Below are 19149 nucleotides of genomic sequence, written 5' to 3'. Positions count from 1 at the left end.
GGCACTGCCGTCAAACTTCTGGATTCTTCTCTGAGGCTTTTCTTTGGTGGTAAGGAGAAACGGGAGGGAGGCACAAAGTCAAGGCAGGAGATAGAACAGGCCCCACACGGACGAACGACTTCCCCACAGTGTCCGCGCTCCTGCCTGCAATGATTCATTGACAAAGTCGTCTGTGCCGTAGGGTCCGCTCCCCAGGGACATGTCAACTATCCCTCGCACCGTAGGTACACCCAGTAGGTGCACAACACCTATCTGGTGTGGTCACTTGCAAGACTTCTGCACCTGGAGGGCCAAATTCACCGGCCCAACTCCCCGATGAAGAATGCAGGCTCCGAGGATCAAGGGACTGGCCCAGGGCCACCTGTTTAGGACAGAGCAGTGCCTGAGACAGACCCAGTCCCTGCCCTCCAGACACTCGAGTGGGGGTGCGAAGGACAAGATACACTGCTCCCGTCCAAGGCCACGGATGCTCTGAGGAAGCCGTGGAGGCGACGGAAGGGACGGGGACACACGCACTCCCACAGCCAACGGTCAGGGAAGGGCTGTCGGACAGGGTGGCTCTCCCCGGGGGAACGCAACAGCCAGGCCGAGGTGGCGTTTATGCGGTCCTCTTCCATGCGGAGTGAAGGCGGTCTGGACTCAAGCTAATGGACGCGGTAGCGATGGAAGCAGTGACCTCTGCCGTCCATCCAGTATTTACGACCTGTGGCCCGTGTCCAGCGTACATAAAACCGGCAGCTATTTAAAACAACCTCCGCCAGCTGAGATCTCAGTGATGTAACACAACGAAGGGTCTGGGAGTTCACGCCCCTCACACAGAATCCGCTGCAGAAGCTTCTGGCTGGGAGGCCCACCGGGCCAGCTCTTCTCCAGGGAAGGACTCAGGGGTTCTCGATCTTTCCTTCACGTCCCGCTGCCATGTGGCGCTTCCGACATGGCCTCAGAAAAGAAGGAGAGAGCACAGGAGAGGCAGGCGTTCTTGTGGTGCTGCGGGTGCAGGAGACCGCCGCGGACGCTCCACAGCCCCACTGAGATGCAAGGGACGTGGGACACGCGGTTCTGCCAGGTGCGCTGGAGCGGGAGGTGGTCTGGACGTGCCACCTCACCCCCCACCCCGCCGAGGATCACGTCCTCAGTCAGGCACGGGACGGGCATCGTGGCAAGACCAGGATCCTCGCGATCTCTGTGTGCAGCAGCGCCGCCCTCCGGTTGGAACCAGCCCCTCCGGAGCTCTGCAGGGAGAGAGAAGACGCGTCTGCATTCTTTCAGCCGCTGTATTTTGGGACCTCTGTGCCACAGCAACTTAGTCTTTGTGAAATGGAAAAAAGCAGGTTTCAAAACAGTACACAGGACGCTCGTATTTCTGGCAAAAAATGGACACGCACAAACAGAGCCACAGGAGGGTAGGCGGGTCCGGGAAGACCGACGGCGAAGCGGCCTGGTCATGATCGTGCGCTGGTGGGAATTACGGATGTTTTCCCTTTCGCTCATCCACGTGATCTAATTTTCTATAAACGGAACTCACGCACTCCTCTAGTAATTAAGAAAGCAAGCGGACGGCTGGGAACCGGAGAAACGGAGCAGCACAGTTAAGGAACAAGCCGTCCCTTGGCGACAGGGCTCGCTGGTGGCCCAGGCCAGCTCCCAAGCTCACAGCCTCTCTCCTCCCTCCCCCGACCCCTTCCCCACCAGGGACACACGACTGTTTTGCCTCAGTCGGGCTGGGGCGAGCGCAGCGCCCGTGAAGCCTGTGGCCGGCGGGACCTGCCTATTCAGCTCGCACCGAACCCCAGCTCCTGCAGTCCCAGAAGACAGCCCATCTCCAGTGGAAATTTCAAACTCCATTAGCACAGAGACAGGCGGGAGCTGCTTCTGAGTAACTAATCAGCAGAAAGCTGCCGAGATGGTGCTATGCCTAGATGTGCTCGTGAACTTTCCGGTTTATCTCTTCTAGCACTAATGACAGGGAGCAGCCAACCTGCAATTTAAAATTCAACTTGAAAGTGATTTTTGAGGTTCCTTTCCACTAACTGAAGGAGCTGGGGTGGGGAGGAGAGCGGGGGTGGGGAGGAGATGGGGAAGGAAACCGCCTGTCCTAGAGAGCGAAGCCTAATTACTCCCCCAGCAGACGCAGACAGACCGGAAGGACTGACGGCTGGCGGGCTGGGCCACAGCGCTCGGCTCCCGCTCATCTTCCAGGCGCGCAAGGGTGCAGGCTTGGGGGAGCAGCGGGCAGAGGGAGAAGCAGGCTCTCCGCTGAGCAGGGAGCCCGAAGTGGGACTTGATCCTAGGACCCTGGGATCACGACCTGAGCTGGGCAGATACTGAGCCACCAGGTGCCGGGGCACTGGTCCACCCTTTCCTGTCAAATGCAGGACAATGGAAGTTCCCCGAGATCAGCCTCCACGGAGATCGTGCCCACGGAGACGCAGACGCTGGAGGCACAGACGAGCAAGGTGAGTCGTCCTGCTCCGTGCTCTCGCCCACAGACCCGGTGGCCCGACGGCGCCTTCCGTCAAGTTGGCCAAGGTTCCGGATCTTGTGAGAATCCTGGTGGTGGGGCTGATGTCCCGTCTCCTCCCAACTAGGGTGACCTTACGAGGCTCTCGATTTAGCATCAGGCCCGCACTCTGCCAGTCTGAACGCAACGGAAAGTTTGCACATTAACACTGAAAGTTCATTGCTTCGTGCCTGCAGCTCGCCGTCAGTGGTGTGAAGTGGAAAAATATCACTCGATACCGAAAGGCCAATTCCTGATTTAGTTTAGGAAAAAAATCTGGACAGCCCTGCACAGACGTCCTCATTCCCCTCTGTCTGTTCCTCCCGGTCGGCCTGCTCGCGAGCAGGCGCCGGGCTGGCAGAAGGCGCAGGTAAAGGCCTCCTCCTTATCGCAGCAGGAAAGCACCTGCGGGACAGAGACACCCAAGCCCTGGCCAAGGGCACTCGCCAGCAGACACACCCCAGCAGGGCGGGGACTGGTCCCTTTCCCTTGGCCGGGAGGCTGCTGCTCTGTAGCCACAGGGACCGATGACGTGGTCAGTCCCATATCCAGCCCATATCCAGGGTGTACTGCTGCGTGAGACCCTCTCCTGGTCTACACAACGAGGGGAAATACCACGTACCCATTTGGGACGGAGCACCTGGCACAGAGCAGAGGCTGAGCTGCTGGGCGATGACTAAGTCATGTACGACCTTGTAGGTCTGGTCTAGAGGTCACAGCGGACAGCCTAAGAAGTAGCATCTGGGTAGCACACTCAGTGATGGGCACCTTCCTTTCTGGGAGGGGCACGAGGGACAGTTCTGGGACCCGATGCCTTGCTCCCAGAGGCAGCAGGCCTCCCAGCTCCCCTGCCACTTACCACCGTGGCGCTGGTCCCAAGCCACTGGTCTCTACTTCGGCTGACTTTGGGTCAACAGGTTCTCTGGACTTTAACGGTTGACACAAAGCTAGTCTGCCTGGTTTCTGTCTCTCTCTTTTTAAAAAAAGGTTTCATTCATCTATTTGTCAGAGAGAGAGAGAGCGAAAGCACAAGCAGGGGGAGCAGCAGGCAGAGGGAGAAGCAGGCTCTCCGCTGATCAGGGAGCCCGAAGTGGGACTTGATCCTAGGACCCTGGGGTCACGACCTGAGCTGGGCAGATAGTGAGCCACCCAGGCGCGCCTCGTGTCCCTCTCTTGAAGCACCAAGCATTCACCCTTCCGGCCCCCGCTACACTTCCTTTCAGCTTTCCTCTCTCAGCGCCGAAGAGCGCAAGTGCCGCAGTGGGAAGGCCTTAGGGGTTGACTGGCCCAACCCTTGTACTTTTCCTCCTGCTTTTAATTAGGGAAAGATTTTTAGGAAAGTATATAAAATATAGGAAAATTATAAAACACAGGAACAGAAGAGCAATCATCACCCGCATACACAACGCCCAGCCGCGGTGAGTGACCAGCTCATGGCCAGTCTTGGTTCGTCTGTGAAACCCCACCCCCCAGCTTCCCTCTCACACGGTCGCTCTCCGTCTTCACCTTACAGAACGCGGACAGGGTGATACCAAGGAATGGTGACTCGTCTGAGCCCCCACCACCGGGAGCGGGGGACCAGAGTTCAGGCTCTGGCCATGCGTGCCCCCCGCAGCTGGGGGCCCGCCCCCACCCGCTGCTATAGGCACCTGCGCTAGAATTTGTATTTCTCTCTAATGGTGACACTTTCCTGCCTCAATACATTTATTTAAATGGAAACTTTACACCTTCCTGTACATGGGAAACAAGCATCATTTGTCACAAATGGAAGGTATCCCTAAACGTGACACAGAGAAAACAATGTCATTAAGTAGCAACTCCCGCTTGCCGGGGGCTCTGTCAAGCTGGCTCGTTCTCTCCTGAACGCGGAGGGTGGCAGGACTTAGACCAGGGGGTCTGCTCAGGTCTGGTGCAGTCAGGACCTAAACAGTTAAAAATCCACACAGCCTTCCAGAAGGCGCTCTCGTTACCGTGATTTCATCAGTGGCTCCCTCCCCCCTGCCCCACGCCCCCCATTTCAACACCTCTGACAGGTCAGCCAGCTGGCGGTCATGACGTACTGTCATTTCCACGTGCTCCAACCTGGTCACAGCTGGTGATACTGTCCTCACTGCACATGACAACGCACACAGAGACCCACGTGGGGGTGGGGGGCCAGTCTACACGCCATTTCAACGCCTTAGAAAGGACGGGCAGCAACAGGACAAGAGGTTGTCACAGACCCCACGGCCTCAATTCGGGATGTTCTCACAAAGCAACAAACAAGCGTCTTGTGAGAATAAGAAGGGAAGAGACCCGCAAGCCAGCGAAGCCGTGCTCTAGTCTGTCCCCTGCTCAACAAGGAGACCCCGGGCAGGAGAAGTTGCCAGCCCCCTTGGAACAGATGAAAGACGTTTCAGAGCAACGAAAGGCTGGCGTGAGCGACTCCTGTGTCACACGGGATTCTCATGAAGGCCTGTGTCGTGGCTGAACTGGCGGCATGTTGCCTTTCTTAATGGTTCATGAGGTCGTGGCGCCTCTCACGAGCGCTAACAGCTGGGACGGTATTCAGTCTGTCATCACTGGCTGGACGGGAAGCGCTCTTGCTGCTTCTCACCTTCCCAGACTGGGCACTGGAAGCATGCCCATCTCCTGGATGGGGTTCTCGGACTGCGGCCCCCAGCAGAGTCCCCCAGGGGCTTGTTGACCATCAGACTGCTGGACCTCACCCCACAGCATCTTCTTCCATTGGTCTGGGGAGGGGCCCGAGGCTCCGTGTTTTCACTCAGCCCCAGGATGCTGCTGCTGGACCACACCCTGAGAGGCAGGGTCCTGCCCTTTCCTCCTCACTAAATCCCCTTTGTCCTTAGCTCCTTTGAGCCTGGAGAAGGCAGGTGGGGAGAGCGCGAGAGGTCCTGGCACACAGGGACAAAACACCCATTCTTTTGGACATCTCGAGAAGGCAGTGCCTTGCTGGCATCTTCATAGCAAGGAGATGTTGGGTTGGGAACGCTCTAGGAAACTCCCCCTTCCTTCAAGACCCTCACCAGATCAATGTCTCTTCATATAAATAGATTACGGCTTTCTATATTGGGGTCGAGGCTCTGCATGAACTGGGCCGGCATCTGTTCACAGTAATATTTAGGATAAAACATGGGACAAACAAGCCAGGCGTCCTTCTCATGCCTGCTTACATGTGTTCTGGCTGGTAACATGGGCAGATTCCTTCCCCTTTGGTAAGTATGTGTGTTATTGCTTTAGCAGAAAGAAACATGTATGTGCTTTCTTCCTCAAAAAGAACAATCCATTTTGCAAACTGCAAAAACATCTCTGAAATGGCGTATTTGCCAACACCGTCCTCTCTCCTAAAAGCAAGAAGCAAGGAAATGTGTCCTCGGAAAGAACAATGTTTTAAACACAGACATTACTAAGTGTTTGTTTGTTTGTTTGTTTTTCAAAAGGCCCAGATCCGCTCACATGTTCACTCAACTGAGTGCAGAAGGTGCTTTAAGAAATAGGAGACAAAGCCTTGTCCGGGATACAAAAGATTTAGTGCTTATTAAAAAAAAAAAAATAAGTTACCAAACCAAACCAAACACCCAGCGTGACAATATGCATGAACACGGGCTCATTTAAACGATAACGGCTCATGAAAATGACTTAGAACACAGACCCAGGAGAATCAATTTGCCAGCGCTGCTAACATGCGAGAAAGAACAGGCTGCATAACTGTCTTTTCTGAGTTCTAAAAAGGTCCTCTCTGCCTTCCATAAACCAGTGACAGTGTATAATTAGTCCCAAACACACGAGATGGAATCTGCCAGGGAAGCAGCTCAGCCTTAACGTAGGACGGGCTGCATGACGGTCGGGGCAGAGCGCGGGACCTGGGTCTGGGGCCGTGAGGATAGGTCTGAGCCATCCTCCGACGGAGGGCTCATCTGGGAAGGTGCTGGGCGGGGTTGACAGGCCCACCGGGCTGGGGCTGGGGCTGGGTCACTGTCGGCAGGTGTCGTGGAAGGCTTCGAGGGTTCGGAAATCCCTCCACGTCGGGGGAAGGCCATCTTGTAGAAACTTCCCGCAGCGCTGGCACGGGGCCTGGAACAGCTTTATGTAACTTCTTAACCAGGTCTAAAAAGAGAAGTGGGGAGAGAAATAGAAGAAATGGGACCTGGGTGCTTCCAGTGTCATCCTTCCTGTCAAGCCCAGTGACCTCGAGGCCAGAGAACTCAAATTGGCTGTGACCCAAAAGACGGCCCGTTATTTCAGAGAGCGCTGCACGCAGAGTCCACAAGGTCACAAGGCTACTGATTCTCAGTTCTGGTGCTGTCCCAGTGCCCCCCATCCCCGCAGCTGAGGGTATTTTTAAAATAGGAATTCCTGCTCCCAGGGGCAGGAAGTGCTCCCTGGAGGAGCGGCTGTGCACTGGCGCAAAGCCTGGGGCTCGGGGCCGCACGCAACCATGTTTCAGTCCTGTGTCCCGTGTCCCCTGAAGATGCGCACTGGTCCTCGCCCCGCTCCTGGCCGAGGAGCAGGCACGGACGCTGTGGAGGGAGACTCTGCGTCGATAACAGTGTTCGAACTCTCTCCTGAGGTCAACATGCCTTCTTCTAATCTGATTTCAGAGGTCATCGCTCACTGTCACAATGAGGCCCAATGCACCTGGGGGAGGGTGGGGACACCCTGGTGCCACCAAATAACATAATAAGAGGCGAATATACACTTGAGTGGTTCAGAGTGCAGGGTTCTCCCGGGCATCATACATAAGGATGAGACTCCCGTAACTCAATTCTCAGACTCAAGGAGATTTGCTACAAAAAAAAAAAAGAAAAACAAAACCAAACCAACCCAACCCAAACCCCACCACAACAGGCAAGCAAGTTAAGCAAGTTCTCACTGTGATAGGAGCACATGAATCTCATCCTTTAATGTCCTCCTGAATTATGTCGATAAGAGAAAATTGCTCTTTCAAGAGGGAGGTCGAGTTTATTGATACAAATCCTCTGTCTCCACCACAGCTGCCTTGGCGGTGGCTGACTGTGGCCCATCGCTGCTGTCTGCCTTCCAACGGCCAGGCGGCCGAGGTTCTGGCTCTAAGTGCACGGTGGCGGATGACCGTTCAGCTGGACTGTTTATCCTCCAGTGGCGACCAAAGCCAGATCCTCCCCAAATCCCAGAGTCAGTTACCAAAGGGAAACTGGGCATAACAACATGTTAGGTTAAAAAGCAAGACCCTTTATCCGTCCAGAAGGGAAGAGCTCGCGGAGGCTGTCAGAGGACCATCCTCCCTCTTGGCTCGGCCGAGCGCCCGGGGCTGCTCGCTCACCCCGCAGCGCCGTGAGGCCGATCAATAAGTCGGGTTTGTGTCTTCCAAGAAATGAACTGCGGGTTCTCTAAGAAGCTCACTTGCTGAGGCAAACTGACGTGATGACGCGGCTGAGCGCTACTCCACCTGGCTGTCAACGCTGATTTGGACTTGCTAACAGGTAGGTCTTACAGTAGGTCTCTAACTGGCACCTTCCCAGCATGCACTGAGAAGGGAGCTTCAGCCGCAGCCAGAGAAGGAGCCTACCAAGGGGAGAGCACGAAGCCATGTCCGCATGATGCGGACACGCACAGCTGCCATTCTGGCTGGAAGGACCTAGCGCGGGCCGGCCGGGGGATCACATGGCAGACCTGGGCAGAGGCGTGCAGATGAGCCAGCCCCTGGGGCGGCGGCGGGCTCTGACCTGCAGCGCTCGCTGACGTCGGCAGTGCCAATGTTCTGGTTCAATTTCAAGCTACTAGTAATCGAATAACCAGGTTGCAAAATTCTCGACATTTCACAAGAGCTGGCCGGAGCCGATTCCAACACACCAGTACAATGGCTGTCTGGCTGTTTTGGGGTCACTCCCCATCCTGAGCTCCAACCTGAGAATGTACATGTCTTGGGGGGCACTGCAAGAGTTGCCTTAGTCATTGGCACCTGCTCAGCGCCAAACATAGGGTCTGGCATAGATGAGGCGCTCAATAAATATCTACTGACTAAATCAATGTGGGTAACTGTGTTGGGAGATCACTTCTGAAACCACCATTTGTTCAGCCTGACAGAGTACACCAGTTAATTAAGTGGGAAACGGATTCTCATAAATTCCTTCCCAGTGTAAAGAAAGCCTCAGTTCTCCAGGCTGGCCCGTCTCCCACAGCAAGGCCCCGCGGCCCAGAGGCAGAACAGCCATTTTCTGAGCTGCCTGCTCTTACTTGGGGGGAGCCAAGGTTTTCGAAGGAGACGTGCCTCCTGCGGCCACTCACCATGAAGGACCTGACCACGACGTCCGGCATCTGGGGCAGCTGGTAGTGCAGCAGGGCGGTGGTGGCGTGGTCTGTCACCTGGAACCAGGGACAATGACAGGGGTTAGAGGCCACTCCAAAGCAGCACGGAGAAAAGAAAACCAACGCGTTCCCTTTCTGTGATAAAGCGATCTGAAGGAAAGAGCATCTAAAACAAAATCTCAAGTACAAAAATCAGTGAACAAAGCTGGGGAGCAGGAGTGTCGTAGGCGGAGGACACCAAGCATTCAGGCCTGGAGGTAGAGGAGTGAGTTCCAGCAACAACTGGAAGCCGCAGCGGGGGGCGGGGGGTGTGCACCTGAGAGGAGGGCCATGGCCCACAGCCAGCGGAGGGGGGAAAGGCCAGCAGGACCCAGAGATTTTTAGCTAAGTCACTGCAGGATGAGACTGCACGGATGCAAAGAAGCTTTTCCACCTGTCCACATTCGACTTCATCTTCACATTGGAACGACGTCCCCGGCGGGGAACTGGTCTTTCTGCTTCCTGTAATTCTCATTCTCACAGTTTGTTGTTGGAGAGATTTTATGATTCCATCACCCAGAATCTGGCAATTTCTCACGATCTTTCCCTTGGGTCTCACAGTTCCTACTACCTTTCCGAGGTGCCTTGCCACTCAAAATGTGGTTTTCTCTCCCAAAGCTGTGGCCCGTTTTCAGCATCCTGGTGGGCCATACCCACTGTCTCCAAACTCCAAGTAGAGGCTTTATCAGCAGGGCTGAGGGCAAGACTGCTTTAGGCCTTCCAGAGGCAACCGGTGACCAGACAAGGCACCATGGGCTGAAGCCCCCAACTACTTCATCTTTCTGGGGCTCAGTGTCCCTTCTGAAAAACAAAGGAGTAATCTAAGATCCCTTGTAGTTCTGAAATCGCTAATGCCTGCCACCAAGCAGCAAATTAATAATACCTGGTCTGACAGTTGTTCAAAGTCCTGGTTTAGCTGACTGCCTTCAGTAGGATTCTTGTCATTGTAAATGTTATGGTTAAAAAACAAAATGAAACACACAAACAATAAAACCCCATGTAAAATATTCAACTCTGAGCAGGAGTAGCGTGGGTCTACCTGGTGTAGACTTCCCCAGTTTCTACATGTCCTCGGACACCACGTGATGTGTCAATGGACCTAAGCGGCAGGGGACAAAGCCATCAGGTGGAAGGAACCCAGAAAGGCTGCTCCAGGCTCCACGTGGTGAGTTTGCAAACAATCTAGTAGTCAGTCTAGCTGTGTCCACGCTCAAGGTCAGAGAGGCCACGCTCCAGACAGAGGACACAGGCTCCCTAGCTTACGGAACCTGAGCCTCACTTCCCTTAAATAAATGGCCGTGCGTGGAAAGCATCTCCCGCCCAGCCAGGCTGCAGCCCTGCCTGTCTCCCCTCCCTTCTGATCCTCTCGTCTCCGGACAAGCACTCTTTCCCTGCTGGACTTCGTGGCCTGCCTGGTGGCTGGTGAAGCCACAAGACGATTAGCTCTGTGGGGACAGGATCAGGCCCATCTTGTCCATGCTACGTCCCCAAGCCCTAGAACACCGCCCAGCACCCAGCAGCTGCTCAATAAATACATATTTGTTGGATCAAGAAGTAAACTAAAAACGCCCACTCGCCAAAGGCCACCTACCAGGAAGACCTGTGCTGACTTTCTTGGAAACATAAGCTACAGGTCACATATCCAACACTGCTGAGAAATTGTTACCCAAGTGACTTTCAGATAAGTGGTACTTATCCTTCCAAGTGCAGACTGTTTTTATTTTAAGCATTTCTGACAGACAGCTTTCTAAAATGAGCAATGCTTTTTTTTTTTTTTTTTTAAACAGTAGTAATGATAACTTGGCAAGATGGTGGGTGGTGATCGGTGGGGTGAAATTATGGCCATAAAAACACAGCAAAGCAAACTGGGCCCCACGGCCCCTGAGCTTGGAGGCTGCTTCCTGTCCACCCAGACCCACTGCTAAATAAAACCACCCATGCACATGCCATTTTGTGGAACATTTACGAAAGAGAGTTTCTGGAGAATTCTTTCTCCAGCCCCTGCTGTTTACTTTACAATGCTTCTATCAAGCCCTGCCCCCCGTGTCAGTGCTGTCACAGCCGGGAAGCCAGGCGCTGCTTGCCCATGGCATGCTATCCCCTAGTTACGGGTACGCTCCTTTCCCCAGATGCGGAGAGCTCATCACTAGTTCCAGGAGTCCCCTGGGACGGGGCTAGATCTGTCCACTTCAGCAGACTGAGCAACTGTCCTGGGGCCAAATTCCCCAGTCACACTGGCTGTCTAGAGGCCACGGCCCAGGTTGGCCTGCTTTGTTTGGCTGCATGTTTTCTTTGCTCTTCTTTGTAGAATTTTTAATAGGAAACATTGTATATGACCAACATATAAAATTCGGCAGCACACTGAAAGTTAACTGAGGTGGGTGTACTCTGCTCTTCATTTTAAAGAGGAGAAGACGGAGACTTCAGACTTCCAGAGGTTGGGCAGGTGGCTGCTCACAAAGTTGGGGAGGGGCAGTGGGGGCCCCAAGCCGGGACCACCCCTCCCAATAGGGACCCCTGGCCTGCAATGCAGGTTCTGGAAAAGGCACAGCCCCAGGGGCCTGGGCATCGTCTGCCTCGTGTCCCAGCCCAGTGCAGTCCTCAGTGCACCAGAGGCCCGATGAGAAGCCCAGGTCAGGAGATGTGCAAACGTGGCTGCTGGACAGCTGGGCACTTGAGAGCAGAACAACCGACCGAATGGACCAGAAAATCCTCTGGGTCCTGCTCCAGATCCAGCTTAGTGCTCTTCGGCCTCTGGCTCCTGGAGAGGGTGCCTCATTAGTTTCTCTATTAGTAGGGCAATCCGGCCCAATTTAGCCACTTCTTCACAAGGTCCAGTACAAACTACTCCTTTATATTGCTAAACGGTGACAGTTTTTCTTGTGCTGATACGATCATTTAATGTCCCCACTTTCCCATCACAAATGACAGACATCTTACTAGAAGGAGAACAAACGGACAGATTTGTTGTATTTTCTCTCTCTTCCTCACAAGCTCCTTCACTACTGGTTTTGGGGTTCCTGCGGCCAGACTCGGGGGCACCAGACTCGCCCATGGCTGCAGAGTGCGGGGAAAGTCACCTGCGATGGTCTTCCTTTCTGTCAAGCATTCTACCTTCACTGCTTTCTTGTTTTAAACTTTTCAATAATGAAAATTTTTTTGTTGTTTTGTTTTGTATTTTGCTCAGCATCCAAGATTTTGAAGGAAAAAAAAAAAAAAAAAAAAAAACCAGGCTGGGAGGCAACAAAAATATTTTGCTATTAACCAATTTAATTTAAATCTACTCTGTGCCAGCCCAGCCGAGGCTTGGGCCCCACCACAATGGCCCCCAAGTAAGGTACAGCTCCCAGGATTCCACCGGGAGATCAAAGCCACCCTGCCCGGTGGGGGAGGCAGAGGAAGGGCACTAATGCTTCCTGGAAGGGAGGCCATTCATCCCTCCAGTGAGTGCGGTTAGGAAAGCCCTGAGAACAGATCAAAGCAGACCTCAAGCTGAGCGGTGGCAAGGGAAGGTGGAGCAAAGTAACAACAGACCAGCAAGACAGGGGACCCCATAGAGAAAAGCAGAGGGGACCTGATGCCAGGTCAGCAGCGAGGGCAGGAGAAGTTTAGGCACAGAGGGATTGGGCCACTCAGAAAGCAGTGGGCGGGGCGCCCTGTGGGCTCAGTCGGTAGAGGGTTCAACTCTTGATCCCCGGACTGTGAGTTTGAGCCCCTCCTTTGGGGGCAGAACTTATTTAAAAATAATAAAACCAAAAAGCAGTGAGCAGACAGCCACACAGGGGCTTTGCCGCCGAGAGCGGTCTCTTTCCACCTCCGGGCAAGGACCACTGCAGACCTGGGGCTCGGTGTGGGGCGCCCTCCCCCTGCCGGCTCACCGCTGGTGGGTTCCTGAGGAGGGGACACCCCAGCGGCCATCATGGATCTGAGGGGCTTTATCAGTCTCCCCATCAGCTTCTTCTTCCTCCTCTGCCAACCAGGGCTTCCCAAAATTCTCTCCCCAGCGCAGACTGGCAGGGAAGGTCTTCAGGCACCCAGACTGGCGGGGAACTAAGCTCCCAGGGAGAAACGAATCTTTCAAGAGCCCTTGAAACAGCTGTCAGTCAACACGCTGGCGAAGGAGATGCCAGTCACAACAGGCTCCTGAAGCTCCTGCACCATATTGTGTGCGAGGAGCTTCTGCTGTCTCCAGCCCGAGCGTGCGAGGGTGCGCGGGACATCACGAGTCATGTCAGCCCAAGGCTACGCGGAGCTGCCTGCGTGGGAGCCGTAGCCCTGCTCGAGGTGGTCTACACCACACAGCGTGGCAGGAGTCGGTGCGGGTCTGAGCGGATCTGAGTGTGGTCTGCTACATTTTAGCCGCAGGACCTCAGACCAGGGTTCAGCACTAGAACAGCAGCACCCACCCTGCCGTGGGTCTTCCGGGCATTCTCGGGCCCCATCCTCACGGCCCAGGCGGGAGGGCGCTGTGATGAGCCCGCCCGTTCCCGAGAGAGGAAGCAGTCCCGGGAGGTCAAGTGCCCGGCCGCTCAAGCAGCTCCAGAGCCGCACAGCAGGCGCCTGCGCCCCGACAGAAGCTGCAGGGGTGCGGAGAGGCAGTGGCACACCCAGGCGACCCCCTCCTACAAGGGAAGGGCCCTCAGGTCTTGGAGGAGGCAGGACTCGGGGCCCAGCTCTTGCCGCTCATGTGGCTCTCCCTATGCCTCTTGCCCCGTCACAGCCCCGGCACCCATCCCACTGGGGCCCCCAGAAGGTCTCTGGGTGGAGTCTCCCTGCCACGCAGAATGAGGGAGGGCAGGGCGAACTTCTGAGAGCTGCACACACGTTAATGAAGGTGTGACAGAACGGGGGGGGGGGGGCTGCTACCCAGAGGGGGTCCTCTTTTACATTTGGCTCATCGAGTCCAAATTCGTCTTCCCACTGGTGGCCTCTGGCCAGCTGTGGGGCCGAGAGCACAGGGCTGGGGCCGGCAGGGCTACTTTCTGCTGAAGGTCATGGCAACCGCAAAGACTGTGCTTAACCTGCTGGAGAAGAACAAAGGACGGAGAGGTGGCAAACAGAGTCGGCGACACACGGAGGGGGCAAAACTCTCAACATGCTCTCACTCCTCAGCAGTTTCCTCTTCTAAAAAGACCGTCCGTGCTGCAGATTTTTCTCGACTCGCGCTGGTGTTAAGCTGGAGATGCAGCCAGTCACCCGGCCTCGCTCACACGTGCTCTGAGCGCGCGCGCTCGCCTACAGCTGGGCACTCGTCTTACACAAAGCCGACTTTATAATGAAGCGCAGGGTGTCTTATGTGACGTACTGAAGACTCTGCTGAGAGCACCGCACAGAGCGGCCGTCTGCGCGCAGTGGGGGGGCCGGTGGCCCTCATGAAGGCAGGGCTGACCCAGGGCAGCGGCTGCTGGCAGCGTCAGGAGACAGGACCATAGCTCTCGCTCGTCGCTAGCTTAAGACCCAGACTCAAACTTCGAAGTACTGTTTCTACTGAATGTGTGTTGCTTTCGCACCCTGTAAGGGCGAAAGATCCCAAGTTGAGCCTCTATGAGTCAGGGAGCGGCTGCACTGCATTATTTGGTGGCCCGGGGCCTGTTCTCAGGGGTTCCTGAGCTCCCCAAGGGTGTAGGCATCACCCTGCCTGTGTGCGGCCCTCCAGGCCGGGACGGAGGGCTCGCAGAGCAGCCGAGGCGAGGAGCACAGAGGGGAGGCCGTGCAGGGGGGCACCATCCCTCGGCTTCTAAAAGGGAGTCCAGCCAGGCTGGGGGCCAGGATGTGTGTGGTTACAAAGCTCCCCAAGGTGACTGTGACGGCAGCACGACTAGGGACCACAGATGACCACGCTGCGGGCCACTGCCTGCTTCCCTGCCAGCAGGGCGAGGGCTGCGGCCAGTGACACCGCACTTCCTATTGCGACGGGCCAATGGCACAGAGCCAACTGTTTGCCAGCACACGGCCCATGGGGCCCAAGGCCACCCCCACTAAGCCAGCAACGCTGAGGCTTCTATTAAAAGTGTGTCCCACAAGATGAATAGGGAAAGTTAAGTGCCCAAGTGTTTAGGAGTTGCTTATTTAAAAGAGAAGCCTGGTTGAAGCCCAGATTCCGGCTTTCCTCCAGCCAATACCTGCTTCTACTTCCTCAGAAGAAAACATTCTCTGTGGCCTACATTAACATAACCAAAGGCAGCGTGCTGGGAAAGGTGATGTGCAGCTGTCAGGAGACAGGGTTCAGTCCTGGATTCATCGCTAATTATCTGGGTGACCTTGGCCGCATCACTCTCCCGCTGGCCCTGGTATAGGAGCAGGAGGCTGGATCACTGGCAGACCCGGGTCTAGGTTTTCAGTGGACTCCGCTGCAGGGCCTGGCTGCACGGCCTGAGGGCACATCCGTGCAGAATTCCACCCTCAGGCCAACCAGCGGGGACATTAAAGCCCTTTGTTCTAAAAAAGGATGAGCCTGTCTGCCCCACTCCAGGAACCCACCCACTGCCTGATGTGTGTGACCTACCACCTCAGCTTCTAGTTACCAAGAGCTCGGAGAACCCAGCTCAGAACCAGGGAGACCGTTGGCGTGGAGCAGCTCTTGGTGCTAGAAGCCTCCCGGATGGGCTTCAAGGGGGCACCAACCAAACACAGGCCACTTGGTTGTACCCACGCCGCAAATCAAAGAATAAAAATGAAACTGATGAGGGAGCAGGAGGCTGGCTGAGAATGGAGCAGGGGCTGGCACCTTGCACCCCCTCTCCACCCACTCCCCTTGGTAATATGTGTGACATTTCACAGGCACCCCTGACTGCCCTAAAAGAAGAGCAAATGGTTATCTTGCAGAGATCACAATCCTGCAAGGCAGGAGTCTCTCTTGGTTTACAAATGTCCTTGAGATTTACAACAAAGAAGTTGCCTTATCAATAGCCCAATTTCCAAAGATACATAACTCAGTTCCTCAAGCCCTAATGTCACCCTCCCCTCCATAAAAAAACCCGAAGGAGATGGAGGTAGAAGGAAAAGTAAATAAAGTTAAATTTCTTTTAAGACCTAAATCTCACTAACAAGGACGTTTGATAGCAGGAATGTAACATTCCACCAGGAGACTCCCAATTGTCTTTATGTTAGTGCCTCATTAGAGGGAAAGTGGCCTTGGCTTGATAGTAACCAGGCCTTCCATATCTTGACAGTCTTCTTTATCCCAATAGCCCTTCTGAACAACCCTTTGTCCTCACCTACCCAACTCCTGTGTATATAACCAGCCACTCCTCACAACCCGGGGCAGCAGCTCTTCCTGCCCACGGGTCCTGTCCCCGTGCTTTAATAAACCACCATTTTGCACCAAAGATGTCTTAAGAATTCTTTCTTTAGTCGTCAGCTCTGAACCTCACCCCACCGAACCTGACTTAGGTTCTGGGACTTCATCAAAACTTTCACTCACTGGATATGCTCGAATGCTCCACAAGGAGATCAGCCCAAGAGTTTCGGGTCTCTACTCAGGGTTCCGCCAACGACAGACCCCCCCCCTTAAGGAGAAGGCCACTGGAACATCATGGAATGAGAACTTTCTGTGTGGGTCCAGCAGTCCAAGATGTGAACCTCGTGTGTTAAACGTTTCAAGAGACTGTGATCCCTGCCAGCAACACGGCTCCAAGGAGGAGCACTGGCTTTATGAAGAATATGTAAAACCAGTCCCCGAAGTACCCACTCCGTGAAAAGAGAAGCCATCATGACTTCAAAATGGGAATGCTATGAAGTCAGCCCTGACAGTGCTGGGGGGCAGGAGGTCGGGGTGATGAGGAAGGGAGGAGGGAAACGCTTCTAGAAGTGAGCTAAAAGTGCAGTAGAGCAGAGGCAGGCAATTTCGTTTTTATCATGCGGCCCTAGTCTCCAATCTGCGCCCTGATTTGTATGCCGCGGGTTCGCCAGGCCTGGAGGCCCGAGGAGGAACCATCGCAGTCCGGAGGGACTAGGGATTACTTAGACAAGATCAATACTTCCCTCTCTGCCCAATGAAGGGGCCATCGGCACAGGCTTTGCAGGGCTTCTAACTGTCCCCCAGAGCCTGGCGGCACGGCAGGGGTGAGAGCAGAGGCCGGGCTGTCCGGGTGGGAACAGGTGGACAGGGGCCCTGCTGCTTCATTTTGCTGGAAAAGTGGCCACAGTTTCAAGATCAAGCTCTGTGTGAGAAGGGTGAGACCTTGTCTGTAAAGTACCGAACACAGCCTGGGGCACGTGCCAGGGCCTCCGTAAAGGTGTCTTTTGTTTGGCTTGAGGGTTTCACTCTAATCTCTTTACAGCTGCAGCCAAGACGCACAGACACCCTGAAGGAGATCCCCCGAGCTGAGGGCAGACCGGTGGCAGACCGGAGGCCGAGCAACAACAGCCCCCACATCTGCAGGGAACGTGGAAACACCATGGAAAGGCGTGTGAGGGCCTGGATGACCAGGTCCCAGCTTTGTCTCCCCCAAGCCCGTGACACGCTCCTACCCCGCCGGCCGCCCCAAGGACTCCTCTTCCCAAACCTGCTTTCCCTACTGCTCTGTGCTCAAGCTCGGGGGTGCTCCTCCCCTGAACTCCTTCTGTCCCTGTGCCTGTGCCCCAGCACCCGTGGGCGGCCCAGCCCTGCACTGGCCTGACTGGGACCAGGAGCCCCGCCTCACCTGGGCTGTGCTCTCTGTGAGGATGAGCCGTGCTGGGCTCGTGCGGCCTCCGTGGGCCTGGCTCAGGGCGTCCACGGGGAGGACAGTGCTCAAAAACGTGGCTCCACGCTGCCATCATGCACTGGGTGGCACGAGTAAGCGAGCGTAAGGCGGGTTCTATGCTTTCATTTTTGGCCAGCGGTGTTGGGGGAGCAGATCGGAAGGGGGTTTGGGAGTGGGAAAAGCTGAGGTCATGGGGTGCGGTGGGGAGGAGGGCCTGGGGTAACAGGAAAGCCCAGGGTGGCCATGAGGGAATTCTCCAGAGTCCCTACCAGCCTCATTCTGCCGAAGCCCTTGTGCGGGGCTGAGAGGAGCTGCACACACAAGGTCCTTGACATTTCCCAGGATTAAGGAATTAAAGCTCTTCATTTAGAGGAATGAAAAAAAGTTCAATGCTTTCCAGATGGTAAAATGCCAGATTCTGTTGCTGGCTGCCAGCAAAGTCCAAGCCCCAAAGATACCTGAACTGTTCTGTACCCACTTGGTGTGATGTTATTTTCTGCAGGAACAGCCTCGCAGTTAGAGAAACTCATCCAGAGACATCTGGGCTCCCAAGAAAATCCAGACAATCCCACCGACTTCCCTACCAAAGCCAAGGCAACCGCGGGGGAAAGAACCCAGTGTGCAGAGCACGGAGGGAGCCCCGCCCGCGGCCTTCTGCCCAGGAGCTCCTGGACGGGGCAAACAGGCTGTCAGGGCTGCTGGGCAGTGGGAACGGGGACTGGGCAAGGTTGAGTGGCCAGGCTTCCCTGAGGCTGTTGCTGGATTCTGACCTGGGGTATCCGGAGGCTCGTTCGTGCAAGCCTTCAGGAAGACATGAGCTCCAGAGAGACCGACTCCTACGGCAGAGAGCCATGATCCAGCAGGTGGGCCTGGGCTTTCCTGTTCCACCTGAACCGTGGAACTGGGTACGTGTGTGGACCTGAGCAAGGCGGTCTCGGTCATTACCACGATCAGCGGTGGTGGAGGGAGCCTTGCCGAGGAAGGTAGTGGGGTGTTGTCAAGGGGAAAATCAGCGATCCAATCTATTCTGGGCTTGGAAGCGTGTGAATATTCAAATTTGCCCTTGAAGAGAGACGGTGGTGATAGAAGGCATCCAGCTGTAGGGGGAGTGCGGTGATCCCCGCCAGCCGTCCTCGGCACCCGCGGCCACTGGGGCTGACAGTCCCCAGCAAGCGTTCTCCCTCTCCCAACCTGGTCAGTACAGCCCAGCTGCCAGCTTAGGAAAGGCCGCCACTGGGGATGTCCCTGGGATCGTCTGCCTCCTCTCCCCCCTTGAAATGCGTCAACAGCTCGATGACACTGGGCTCCCACAGGCCCCCTCCCGCATCACCCCCGCCTGCTGTCGGCCCACCGACCCTCACGCTGCTGAGGGGTGCCCTCGGTTTCCTCTGTCTGGGAGCACCAAGACACACGAGTGAGGCGGCCATGGGAATCATGGAAACGCGGCACTGACTGCCACCATATCTGGTCTAAAAACATTACATTCTCCTCCTTGAGAAAAGTTAATCAGCATTTAAGAGAAAAGAACACTTGTCAGAGTGATGGGATCGGGAAGAAGTAGACGCCCCTTCTACAACTTGAAAGAGACCCTTTTTTTGGAGGCTGCAGAATCCTTGTAGGCGTGGGGGCCCTGCC

General features: G+C 55.3%; 1 protein-coding gene across 1 annotated transcript in view; it reads right to left on the bottom strand.

Annotated features, from left to right (window-relative positions):
* Positions 1-6008: 6008 nt before the first annotated feature.
* Positions 6009-19149, bottom strand: part of MED27 (mediator complex subunit 27) — a 193353-nt gene continuing 180212 nt past the window's right edge. The window contains exons 7-8 of the mRNA XM_059141031.1: positions 8768-8845; positions 6009-6607 (exon numbers count right to left, since the gene is read on the bottom strand). Of these exons, the coding sequence (XP_058997014.1) occupies positions 6473-6607; positions 8768-8845 (213 nt within the window). The 3' untranslated portion in view covers positions 6009-6472. The remainder of the gene's footprint in view (positions 6608-8767; positions 8846-19149) is intronic.

This window comes from Mustela lutreola, chromosome 12 (assembly GCF_030435805.1).
Source record: "Mustela lutreola isolate mMusLut2 chromosome 12, mMusLut2.pri, whole genome shotgun sequence".
Taxonomy (NCBI): Eukaryota; Metazoa; Chordata; class Mammalia; order Carnivora; family Mustelidae; genus Mustela; species Mustela lutreola.
Note: the sequence above shows the minus strand (reverse complement) of the source record. Positions and strands in the feature narration are given on the sequence as shown.